This window comes from Anabas testudineus, chromosome 7, assembly GCF_900324465.2.
Source record: "Anabas testudineus chromosome 7, fAnaTes1.2, whole genome shotgun sequence".
Classification (NCBI taxonomy): domain Eukaryota; kingdom Metazoa; phylum Chordata; class Actinopteri; order Anabantiformes; family Anabantidae; genus Anabas; species Anabas testudineus.
This window is the reverse complement of record NC_046616.1, coordinates 13,162,770-13,175,811: the sequence shown is the minus strand read 5'-3', so window position 1 is coordinate 13,175,811 and position 13,042 is coordinate 13,162,770. Positions and strand designations below refer to the sequence as shown.

At 41.8% G+C, this 13,042-nt stretch overlaps 1 protein-coding gene across 3 annotated transcripts in view; it reads left to right on the top strand.

The window, feature by feature from the left end:
• The window catches only part of lrp1ab (low density lipoprotein receptor-related protein 1Ab), a 76,097-nt gene that overhangs the window by 30,970 nt on the left and 32,085 nt on the right, over nucleotides 1-13,042 (top strand). For all 3 annotated transcript variants that reach the window (XM_026367451.1, XM_026367452.1, XM_026367450.1), the window contains exons 5-20: nucleotides 214-342; nucleotides 628-888; nucleotides 6,523-6,685; nucleotides 7,106-7,328; nucleotides 8,100-8,289; nucleotides 8,400-8,543; nucleotides 8,724-8,960; nucleotides 9,146-9,326; nucleotides 9,665-9,887; nucleotides 10,027-10,216; nucleotides 10,328-10,450; nucleotides 10,733-10,873; nucleotides 11,220-11,345; nucleotides 11,974-12,090; nucleotides 12,181-12,261; nucleotides 12,367-12,534. In XM_026367451.1, the coding sequence (XP_026223236.1) occupies nucleotides 214-342; nucleotides 628-888; nucleotides 6,523-6,685; nucleotides 7,106-7,328; nucleotides 8,100-8,289; nucleotides 8,400-8,543; nucleotides 8,724-8,960; nucleotides 9,146-9,326; nucleotides 9,665-9,887; nucleotides 10,027-10,216; nucleotides 10,328-10,450; nucleotides 10,733-10,873; nucleotides 11,220-11,345; nucleotides 11,974-12,090; nucleotides 12,181-12,261; nucleotides 12,367-12,534 (2,697 nt within the window). The remainder of the gene's footprint in view (nucleotides 1-213; nucleotides 343-627; nucleotides 889-6,522; nucleotides 6,686-7,105; nucleotides 7,329-8,099; nucleotides 8,290-8,399; nucleotides 8,544-8,723; nucleotides 8,961-9,145; nucleotides 9,327-9,664; nucleotides 9,888-10,026; nucleotides 10,217-10,327; nucleotides 10,451-10,732; nucleotides 10,874-11,219; nucleotides 11,346-11,973; nucleotides 12,091-12,180; nucleotides 12,262-12,366; nucleotides 12,535-13,042) is intronic.

Sequence of the window (13,042 nt, the reverse complement as noted above, 5' to 3'; positions counted from 1 at the left end):
CTGAAGTAGCACTAAAAGTAATCATCTAATTACTTGGACTTTCTGCTTGCTGACTTGAATTTGAGTGGGCAGCATGTACAGAAGATTTGAATCTTTTTTTTATTGAACTACTTTCCTTGACAGAAGATAATTGCCCGTTTCAGGTTTTGGTAGAAAGTTGTGAATACGCACTGTATACTTTCTATAAATTTCATCACTGACTGTGTTCTGTAGATTTCAATGAGTGCAGTTTGTATGGGACATGCAGTCAGACATGCACAAACTCTGAGGGCTCCTACACTTGCAGCTGTGTGGAGGGATACCTTCTGCAGCCAGACAACCGCTCCTGCAAAGCTAAAAATGGTGAGAACACACACACATTAAGTGCAACAGTGGCCAAGCTTGAAGATCATATGAAACAAAAAACAAATTAATGCTGATTGGTTTCTCTGGTAAAAATGGTTCCCTTCTATAATCTGTGAGATTATCATATCTTCATAATATGTAAAACTTTGTTTTACACATTTTTGCTGGGGAAATGTGTGACTGGTGCACTTTGCATTATTACACCACGATTATACGACTCACCCTCATCTCCTCCTCATAATGTGTGTTTTTCTTCCTCCTTACCTCCGTCACCCTCTGCAGTGCCAGTGGATCGTCTGCCTATGCTACTGATTGCTAACCTCCAAGACATCCGCTGCACCACCCTAAGTGGCTCCACGTCCCGATTGCCCTCCATCTCTACCAAACAGACCATGGCTATGGACTTCATCTATGCAAATGAAACAGTCTGCTGGATAGATGTGGGTGATACCCCTGCTGCGACTCAGCTCAAATGTGCCAGCATCCCTGACCTCAAGACTGTCACTAACACCCGTACCATCAACATTTCCCTCAGTCTGCATCGTGAGTAGAAGTTTCATTGATATACAGTATGGGAATGAGAGAAAAAGTGAATACACTTGTTTCTAGAAATAGTATTTTCTGCTTACGTGGTATTCCTGTAAAAATGTTGTAAGGTACACTGGTGGCAGTTCACTTTTACACTGCCAGTCAAAGAGAAATGAAAACCTTGCATGAGAGCACACCAGCGCTGGTCATGTAATCAGTTCGAGCTGTCAACTCATCCATGCGAAATTTCTGTACTTTGCTTTAGAAATCAATTGGTCAGCTTGCTAGCTCGGATAAATGTTTGATGTAAAGCAATACGGCCTCATCTCTTAAAGCTGCTCATACCAGCATAAAAGTGCCAAGTAGAAATGCTGAGTCCAGCTTTATTTTTTCTGAAGGTTTGGCTTTGAAGATCAGGGGCAACCTGACACACCACTAAATCATCCAATAGAAGCAGAATGTGTGTAGCTGACTTGCAGAGATATGATACATATAAGGCTGCCAGCATGCCTTCAGGTGGCAAACAGTAACCCGATGTGCAGCTTGATATATGCACTGGCTCTGATTGCTTATTTTTAATACACTTGAATGTAATTACATATATCCCTCTTACTATCATTAAATTATAAAATGATGACATTTAGCATTAGGTTTTCCTGGAAAAGTCCTTTCTACCTTTATAAGTCCTAGCAAATACTGTACATTTTGTCTTGCAAGGTGTTGTATAAATATTACAGCTTTGTGTGTGGTGCATGTAAGTAGGAGGACACAGTATAGATCGTAACGGATAAACAATGACAAGTGAAATGTCCGACCTGTGGATGTTCTCACGGTCATAAGCAACATATTGATTGTCATCTCAGACAGACATGGGAACATGGGAACATTTGCCTCCAAGAGACTTAGTCATAGAAGATCAACATGATTTATCTCTGATTACAGTTCTGACAAGGCTTGTTTTTTTCACCTTTCTGTCAGAGCTGCTACACCCTAAAAACCGGTGCAGAAATTCAGACAAAACATAAAAGTGAAGGTGTGTGTGTGTGTGTGTGTGTGTAAAGCGTTCCTTTGAGAATTAGCCTCAGGCTTGGAATGACAGATGTGAAGAAAACAAGTGAGGAAGACGGGCGTTCAGCCACAGAAATGTGGGACACAAAACCTGTGACATGATTAGAAGTGTCTTGACTCATTTCCACCTCAAATAATGCCTGTGTAGCTGCTGTCGCTGTTCTCAGCTGGGGTAAAGTCGAGACCAGGAGGCTTAGTGAACCTCAACGCCCCTAAATGGTGTTTTCTCAGTTGATTCACTGCAGTTATCCCACCTCACCCTTTTTGTGTTGGCCAAATGGGAGAGCAGGGTAGAATTGAGATGAAGTAGACAGGAGATAACATGACAGAGAGAGAAAGAAGGTAGTGATTTGCTGTACCTTGGAGGTGTGTGTGTGAGTGTGTGTGTGTGTGTGTGTGAGTGGTCATGCAGATGCTATTTACATTCCTCTGTTGGTTTATGTCAGCCTGAATAGCCTCGACATTCCTCTCACCATCTCAGGTCCTGTCCAGTCAGGCCACTTAAACATGTTCATAGCTGAGGCTCAGACATAAACATCCACACAGACTTGACCCAGAAACCTTTGACTCGTGAACCCCCTACTTAGTAACATATTACCTTTTATTAAGGAAGATTTGAGATTGTGGTTTTCCAGTTGTGTGCGGCGTGTAAAATGAAATGTCTCACTTGTAAGTTGCTTAGGATAAAAGCGTCTGTAAAATAATTACATGTTAACGTCTCTGTTGTGCAACTGTAACATCACAGACGGTCAAATCACAGTTTTCCACTTTGACTCAGTCCATCTTAAAAGAAGCTCAGAGAAGGCTGCACTGTTTCCTCAATCTAGTTTTTCTTTGCATAAATTTTGACTTGTTTGTGGATCCAGCAGTAAGTAAGTTCTCTGACAATGACTATTAGCTGTGTTCCTGAGCCCATGCAGTGATTTCCACCACAGTACTGTATCTGTTTTTAATGCAGTGCTGCAGGACGGCCTGGAGATTACAGCAATTCAGGATTTGTTATGCAACCTAATTTGACAAAATGACTTTGGAAATGTTTAAGTTACCTAAGTTTGGAGATGTTGGAGATGGCTTTGCAGTGCTCACAATAAACAGGGCAAAGTCAGCTGTGACGTAAGTCACAAATCCGGTTCTATGTCATGCCCCAAAGAGAACTGGGGATCGATTGGTAAGCCACTTGCACCTTGATGTAACTCATCTTGTAACTTAACATTGGCCATTGAATTCAAGACATTTGCTTTTCCTTGAAGGCTTGTTTTTTCCATAAAGGTTTTACAGATTTTAAAGGCACTTTTAATTTCAGTGGACTTGATCCACCTCCACTGGTAAACCTGACTCACCCAGTCAGGTTTAATAGTGTTCTCTTGGTAGATTTTGACCCTCATGAGTCACTCAGGGAGCAAACAAATAGGAAAACCTTCTCTTTGCTATTTGACTGCAGATTTTTTGATGTTATGCAAGTGTGGACGTTCCCCGGTGATAAAATGCAAATACCCTCACTTAATTTGGTGGATCTAAACTGAAAGCCATTTGTTGCATATAGGATTTCCTTTGTGGTCATACGCTTTAAACTCTAACTTTCTAACTTCTAACTTTTCCTTTGCTCAGACGAGACCTGCACTTCTGAAACGGCTTCTGATCATGGAATTGGTACCGTGTCTGTTTTGTGTTTCATAACAGGCTGGGCTCAGGTGCACTCCTGAAAGTAGTGTGGACAGTGGGATTGACCTTAGATGGATATGAATGAAACTATGTGGGCGGGGGAGAGGACAGAGCAGGGTTCATGCAAACAGGGTGATTTATGGCTTCTTGGATCCTCAGAGAGTGGGATAGATATGTAGACGAGGCTTCCAGATGTGGTCTGCTCTGTCTGCATGTGTGATTTCTTGTCTCGACAGATAAAAGGAGAACAGGGCCTATCCATCCCATCCTCTCCATCCTCCAAGAGGAACTCCACAGCAGGAGACCATTGATACTCCCCGTGGCCTTTTGGCTTTTGTTCAGTCCCCTTTTCTCTCTCTTCCAAGTCTTAGTCTTTTAATTTAGGAAATGTCAAACACAGAAAGCGACTGTTAGATGCATTGCAGTTGTGTAATGCATTCTCTATATTTGGTAAATGCCTTTTTTGTTTTGTTTTTTGCTAGATGTTAATAAGTAAGTCTAGTTAAACAAAGAAGTTTTCCATGTAAATTCAATTCTTATAGGTGTCACCTGCATCCAAATAAAATATATGTCATGAAGGACCTACTTTGTCGTAAGTGGAATCATGTCTTGTTACCTTTGCCATCAGACGTTCCTTTCTAGCTAATAACCCTCTTATTCACTCACTGCATGGTGGGATTTGGGACTGCTGCCTCTGAAGTAGAGGTCATGTCAAATCCTTATGGAAAATCATATTCGCTAAACTCTAAAACTGTGCTCCCCAGAGGTCCACGAGAGGTTTTTCCATAGATTAACAGGATCCTCCTCGGCACACGGAGGATTATGAAAGCCTCATAGTGATGATTATTTTCTAATATGCATTAAGACTTAAATATAGGCATATTTACGCTGACATGGAAAAAGAGGTCATAACATTAAAGTCATAATTCTTAAGAGTGTAGTTGTCAGCATGTGACTGGTTTGAAGAACAGCTGTAGATAGGCTTTGGCCCTGTATGTAAATATCTGTGTACCCTGTAGAAAGTGTGTTTGTTATTGGCAGTAAGACCTCCTCAACTTGTGAAATGTTTCCTCAGTGGTGTGTGAGCTGGCAGGTGTTAAGGGCAGGAAGTGAGAAGGGGTTGTGAGGGCAGGGTTGTTAAAGGAGGAGAACTGGTGAGTTTATTCAGTTTTCCAGCAAACATTCCACCTGAATGAGTGAAGACGTCACTAGACTGACTGGCTCTCTGGATACGGGGGCTCACCACTTGGGTTCAACTAGGCTGTTGCACAACGCAATAGTCACTGTGTTACACAACTAGATCTCTATTCTTTGAGTCTAATCAATGCCTTGTGCAGCCAGGACCTCCAGCTGGATTACTTAAGAGGAGCATGGTTTTAGAGCTCACTCCAGTGGGAGTATCACTGTTCCTCTTAACTCCATGACAAACTCTCCTCTTTGTCAGAGCGTTGGTTCTGGTTTTTGTGAAGTCTTGGACTCTTTCTTTACTCCCTTTTCCTTTTCTTTTGAGTATCATTTTTATAAGTCATATATTTAAAGTTATGGTCAACACCTTTGCCAAATTTGAATACATTATTTCTTGCTTAGATGTGTGTCAGAATGTTCTGATCTAAATTTATTTCACCGCTTGTAGTGTCTCCTTTTCTGATTTGTGTCCCTATGGTCTCCCAATTTTCTCCCCAACTCAGCTCTTGCTCTGTATGTAGGCCTTTTGAAGATCTGTGCATGTTTGGTAGGTGGGTCGGGGTGGTTTCTACATTGGGCCCAGATGTGTGTTTGCTCTGGATTTTACTTTGACTGTGTCTATGATCAGCCTGTTTGCCATTATTGGGGGCTCCAGTGCAAATGTTTTCTTTATGAATAGCCAAACCTTGGATGGGGATGATGGCAGGCTTTTTGTCCATGGTGTTATACCCCTCTCCTGTACTCCACCATCCAAATCCTCCCTTTAATTTACTGGAGAGACACCTGTGGTCACTTTGATAGTGTATGTTTTAGTATTGAGCCTATTTGATGTGCATGTGTGTATACAGTGCTCTGCTTTGAAAGGAAGTGCTGTGGCAGCTGTTAAAACACAAGATCCTATGTATTCTCAAGCCCACCCACCCCCCCTCATGCCCTAAGCTGGGTCTCGCAGTAGTTTGGCTTCACCCACTCTCACACACGACAGAGTCCTCAGAGGATGATGCAGTAAGCACTTTGCGTAATCTGTATTGCTGGTGATATGTTTGAAACAGAGGTCTCATTAGGTCCTGTATGAGCTTCCTCTTTTCACGTTGGCCTATTAAGCAGTGGGGTTACTACAGTTCCCTCATGGTGCAGCAGTATTTTGGGGAACTTTTAGTTATAAAAGTTAGAGCTTAATGTGTCATGTATTTGTGCTACTTTATTAAAGCCTATTTCTTAGTTGTTTTTCTGTTTATGTCTGAGATTCAGAGAGGAGGAAGTTACAGGTTGTATGCAATACCTGAATAAGTCAAGAAAGTAATTACAGATGTTTCCATTCGTGACTCACAACGAGCCACAGAAGGGTTTGATAAGTATGAAAATTATTTGAATCACATCCTGTGGTATTTGCAGTGACCAAATTTCATCCCATAATGTCGTTTTTAATGATAATAAACACTCCAGGAAATTTCCACCCCTCGTCCTGTTACTGCTACTAGTGTCATCCAGTGTTTTCATATTTTTCTTAACGAAGCTGAACAGTTATATCTGCTGTGTGATCTCTTTCCTGCAGTCTCAGTATCTGGTATCTCAGTCAGAGAGTTTTCACCATTGCTCTGTGTTGTGTCATGTTTGTCAATTTGTGTGTTATATCCTAATAAAACGTAACTTAAACTGACACTTTATATAAAGCTTTCTGTGGACAAAAAATCCTTTTAAAAAAAAGCTCTGTTTTTTTTATGACTCCTCCAGATGTGGAGCAGATGGCTATCGACTGGCTGACCGGAAACTTCTACTTTGTGGATGATGTGGATGACCGAGTGTTTGTCTGCAACAAAAATGGCCAGACATGTGTGACCCTGCTGGACCAAGAGCTGTACAATCCTAAAGGCATAGCCTTGGACCCAACTATGGGGTTTGTACTTGTACTACATTCAGCCTTCATGACCTAATGCAACCCTGAAATACTCTTTTAGCAATGCTTCAGAGAAAAATCCTGTCTTATGATCAGACGACTTGCTGACCCAGCATGCAGTCAAAAATCAAAGCACTTCCTCCAGATGGGAACCTAGACGAAACCTAGACGATTATTTGTGTGTCGCATAAACGCTTGTTGGCTGTTTTAGGTTCCTGATACTGACAAGATGGTATCTTGTGTAGTTCCTTTTCCAAAGTTTCGGTTCTCTATGTTTAATTGCCACAGAAATAATCTTAATCCATTATAATGAATAATAAAGATAAAAATTGGGGTCAATTGTGTCATTTTCTGTAGTTAATTAAATCCTCTTCTCTAGAAATTGACCTTCATCCTCTCTCTTATCTTTTTTGGCTACAGCAAAGTGTTCTTCACAGACTACGGGTCCACACCAAGGGTAGAGCGCTGTGACATGGATGGACAGAACCGCACTAAGCTGGTGGACAGTAAGATTGTCTTCCCTCATGGTATCACTCTGGACCTAGTCAACCGGCTGGTGTACTGGGCTGACGCCTACCTGGACTACATTGAAGTGGTCGACTACGAGGGCAAAAACCGGCATACCATCATCCAGGGTCTGCTGGTGAGGTTTGATAGATGATTGGATGATTGGATTGGTTATGTGCACAAAACTGACCACACCCAAGTATACGCAGAAAAGTGCATTTCTGACTTCATTGTTCTTTTAAAATGCTGTATTTTTCCAAATGGCAACAGCCCAGAGTGTCTCTATCCGATCCACAGTCTTCCCTCTGATAACACAGAACATCTGTTTTCCAAAGCTGTATAATGAATGAGTAATTCTCATCTTTATAGAAGGACTAATGTTATCCAGTTGTCTCCCATGTTTATGAGTAAAGTCAGTCTCCTCCTACTCCTTTTTATTTTCTTGATTGATATTACTTAAAGAGTGTGATTTTTCCTGGTTAGTGCCTCTCTAAACATGTTAGTCTGTACCTATTAAATCTTGGCTCAAACCTTTAGTGGAGTAATTGTGTTAATGAAATCAGAACTGCGGTGGGGAGGTGATGGTGTGTGTGCCTATGTGAGATGCAGGGGGAGGTAATATGATCCCAACTCGCTGTCCTGTGCTGAGTTTATGCACACATTCTGTCTTTATCTCTGTCTGTGTCTTTATCTCTCTCTCTCTCTTGGTCTTTCAGGAATGTCAGAATCTGTTTTATACTAAGATATAATTTTTAGAGATGTCTGGCAATGCAGGATTTGTCAGATGGGTTTAGAGATAAAAATATATTCACAAATTATTTCACACAACCTTTTACTTATGCATCTTGATTGTTTTACTAAAAGTAAATTAATTTTGCTTTTGCTTTTTTATCTCAATGTATTTCAGATTGAGCACCTATATGGACTGACTGTGTTTGAGAACTACCTGTATGCTACAAACTCAGATGAAGGCAACCTCAACCCCAAGACCAGTGTGATCCGAGTGAACCGCTTCAACAGCTCTGACTTCCAGGTGGTGACACGGGTAGACCGGGGAGCAGCGCTGCATGTATACCACCAGAGGCGGCAACCTCAAGGTGCTCATTCAAGAATAAGGCATAGTTTAGCTCTTTGATTGCTGACTTATTTGATCCATATTCATCGGCTGAAAACATTTACACTGTTGTTTTTGTGCTGTCTTTATTAGTGCGCAGTCATGCATGTGCCCTTGACCAGTTTGGGAAAGCTGGAGGTTGCTCTGACATCTGTCTGCTGGGCAACAGCCACAAGACCCGTACCTGCCGCTGTCGCTCAGGATTCAGTCTCGGCAGCGATGGCAAGTCTTGCAAGAGTGAGTATCAAGAGTGAGGGGAAAATTTGCTTTGACAAAGATGAACTCTGTCCCATTAGTTTCAGCAGACATGATTGATGATGAGGTTGGAGTAATAGTGGTTACAACAGCAGTGATGGAGGTAATAACATTTGTTCATTAAGGGTGTTTTTTTTCTTCTTCTTCGTCTTTCATCTACAGAACCAGACCATGAGTTGTTCTTGGTGTATGGTAAAGGTCGTCCTGGAGTTATCAGAGGCATGGACATGAATGCTAAAGTGCCTGATGAGTACATGATTCCCATTGAGAACCTGATGAACCCCAGAGCTTTGGATTTCCATGCCGCCAGTGAATTCATCTACTTTGCTGATGCCACCAGCTACATTATTGGCCGACAGAAGATAGATGGCACGGAGAGAGATACTATACTAAAAGAAGGTAAGGATTAAACGATTCCTGCTAGGTATACTTTTTAACCAAATCCTAACTACTGTAGAGAGTTCAGTGAGCAGAAGACCTCAGTGAGGTTATTCCATCTCATTTTCATTTTAATCTCTGAATATTTATCCTAAATTGGCTGACTCATAGTTCCCTTTTCACACACACGCTTTTGCTTATTGCAGGTATCCACACAGTAGAGGGGATAGCAGTAGACTGGATGGGTGGTAATCTCTACTGGACAGATGATGGTCCTAAGAAGACTATCAGTGTTGCCAGGCTGGAGAAGGCTTCACAGACTCGCAAGACTCTAATTGAGGGAAAGATGAGTCATCCTCGTGCCATTGTGGTGGACCCTCAGCATGGGTGAGAAACTGGAGGGAGGAATATTGTAGTTTGTACGGGTATACTTTTTCTCATAAATGCTATGTTAATGTTGTTAATTCAGTTAAAATGTTTGAGAGGAGCAGCTTTCGACGGTGGGAGAGGACGGTGGTGGGCTGCCTGTATTGTAGGTTTTTGTTGAGCTTGGTGGTAACATTGAGTGTGGGAGCTGGTGAATTTACAAGGGATTTTTGGATAGTCTTTCTGTTTCATAAAAGAGCCTCAACATTCAAACCTTCATTTTAACATCTCTATCTGTCTCTGATTTGACTCATCTTGCATGCCTTTTGAATGTGGCGATATCTCTTCTTGCCTCTCAGATGGATGTACTGGACTGACTGGGAGGAGGACCCCACAGAGAGCAACAGAGGAAAGATCAAGAAAGCTTGGATGGACGGTTCGCATCACCAAGTTTTCCTGACCAGCAAGACGGTGCTGTGGCCTAACGGGCTGAGTCTGGACATTCCTCAGGGCATCCTGTATTGGGTAGATGCATACTACGACCGTATAGAGTTGGTTTACCTAAACACCACTGAGCGAAAGGTTGGTGATGCCTATGGAATATATTAAGATACAAATTTAGGTGTATGTATTATAAGTTGTTAAAAAAAGCTTATTTATTGCATTTTGTTTTCCTAGTAGTATTTTGAGATATTAAAAACTCTGTTTCCTGATCTAACAGGTGGTTTATGAGGGGCAGGAGCTTAACCATGCCTTTGGCTTGTGTCATTACAAACAATTCCTGTTTTGGAATGAGTATCGTGGAGGCAGCATCTATAAACTGGACCAGGTCACAAAGACAGTCACCCTGCTCCGCAATGAGAGGCCACCTATTTTTGAGATCAGAGTGTATGATGCACACCAGCAGCAAGGTACATCTCCACTGTCCTGATTCATAATGGCCTAATGACCAGTATAGTTTAGCACTTAAAATTGTGTGTATTTGATTATCTTCCTAATTTCTGTTTTTTCCTTCTGTATAGGTTCCAATGCGTGTCGAGTTAACAATGGCGGATGTAGCAGTCTGTGCCTTGCTACCCCTAGCGGCAGGTCCTGCGGCTGTGCTGACGATCAAATCCTGGATGTCAATAATGTCACCTGCAAAGGTACCTTCACCAAAGATTAAAGGGGAAGGTTGTGGAAAAGTAATGGCCCAGCGGGAGTCAATGCTGTTTAAGTATTCTACGCTGGGCAGTTGTACAGCAGCCAGTACTATAAGCTGCTGTCTTTTCCAAGAATGATCGGTTTTTAAGAACCCCCGCCAGTATTTCTGTTACTTGAAAAGACAAAAGCTGACCGAGGCACCATTAAAATGTTTATGTTTTGGTGCTTAGTTCTTGTCTCAATGGCCCATCTGTTTCTGCTCCCACCCCTGATCTCATCTTCAGCCAACCCCTCCTACGTGCCCCCGCCCCAGTGCCAGCCAGGGGAATTTGCCTGCAAGAACAACCGCTGCATCCAAGAGCGCTGGAAATGTGACGGGGACAATGATTGTCTGGACAACAGTGATGAGGCCCCTGAGCTCTGTCGTAAGCGTACCACGTCACTGTCATGGTTACACAGCAACACATAGGAAAAAACAAACTCTGTTTGACCATCTAAGCTAACGCGAACTGACAGCAGTTTCCAAGGTTATGTCTTCCTGTGCATGTGGCTGTAATTTCACTGATCAGTTTTCTCATCATCAGCCATTAGTCAGAGACTCATATTTGTCTTGGGTGTTCTACTCTACTTTTATGTGACATACTTAAAGGATTATAGCATTATGTAGCTGACTTAATAGTATGTCAAACACACAAAGCAACAGTAAATGATTGTGCCGGATGTTTTTGAAAAAGAAGGATTAAAAGACACTTCTTTGTTTTCATCCTCCAGACCAGCACACCTGCCCAGCTGACCGATTCAAATGTCAGAACAACCGCTGCATCCCCCTGCGATGGCTGTGTGATGGTGACAATGACTGCGGCAATGATGAAGATGAATCCAACACCACCTGCTCTGGTATCTACGACGTTGGAGTTTTTTTTTTACTTTACAGAATATTTTAGTTTTTTAATCATCTTTTGTTGTGTGAGCTATATAATTGGAAATTATTACATATCTGGCCCTGTTAAGTTTGTCTGCTGAACAAAACAACTTAACACATCATGTAGTTAAGCCTGTAAAGATGTATTAGTTTGAAGCATTGATGAAAAAAATTAAGTGAAAATAGAAAAACACTGGCACATTAGAACCTGCTTCTTTTAACTGTTCAGCTGCAATTAGTGAAGTGGATGCCGACATTATTTTACAGACGGTGAAAGAGGATGTGTTAATCTACATGCTCAATTATAATAGGCCGAAACCTATTGATGGTCTATGGCTAACAGCATTTGATGCTTCTATAAGAACAAGTTCAGGGTCTCAGATAAATTGAAGGAGATTCCATTTTGTCTTTAACTCAGTTAAGTTGAGATGAGAGTGCTGTTTTTGGGTTGCCGCTATTTTTACATATTATTGCAATATTAGTGAGAATTTTAGATGTATGAGGTTTAGTTCCTGTTTAACAGAAACAATTTAATCAGATGCTTCAGTGTTGATTCAAGGATGTTGTTAAAAAAAGGAAAACTTATTATTATTCTCCCACCAGCTCGCACATGCCCACCAAACCAGTATCCCTGTGCCAGTGGGCGTTGCATCCCTATCTCCTGGACATGTGACCTAGATGATGACTGTGGAGACCGCTCTGATGAACCAGACTCTTGCGGTGAGTTTTATCTGATACTTTTATATGAGATATATAAGAGCATGTTTTAGTTTCAGATGCTTTTGATTTTTACATCTACTCTCTTTCCAGCATACCCAACCTGCTTCCCACTGACCCAGTTCACCTGTGCCAATGGACGCTGCATCAACATCAACTGGCGTTGTGACAACGGTAAGCATCATCTGCTGAGACTTCCTTCACTTCTCACAAAGCTGCACATCTAAACAATCCAGTAAAATCACTGATGTGTGTGTGTGTGTGTGTGCTCATATACAGACAATGACTGTGGGGATAACAGTGACGAAGCAGGCTGCAGCCATTCTTGTTCCAGCGTCCAGTTTAAATGTAACAGTGGCCGCTGCATCCCAGAATACTGGACCTGTGATGGCGACAATGACTGTGGAGACTACAGTGATGAGACTCACGCCAACTGTACCAACCAGGGTAGGGAACAATACAGTGAATACCCAATTGAAAAAGTACTGCTGTGAATAGCATTTTCTTTTCTGGCCCATGCTCGTCACACATATTGTATTTCCCTATGTTTACATGTTGCTGTTTGTAACTGTGATGTGGCTGTCATAGTGAAGTCTGGAAATTTCTCTTCCCTGCACTGTTTCCTGTGCTCTACATGCCTCTGCCTGCCCTGGCTTCCACTTATCATTTACATCAAATCCTCTCACAGAATGATTATGTTTTGTGGTTAGATGAGAATAAAAAACTCTTTCATCATTTTTTGTAAGTGGCACAGATGTTTTGACTATGCTGTAGTGATGACTTTACATGTTTCCAGTAGAAAATTACTGGCGGCTATTGTTGACTAATTTGGAACTTGTACTTGTTTAACTGCTTTGTTGCTAAAACCAAGACAGTGTCATAGCGTAAGCTCTCATACACTGTGTGTTCTGATGTTTTATGTACAGTTTGATCCATGCAGAAACACAGCCAACTG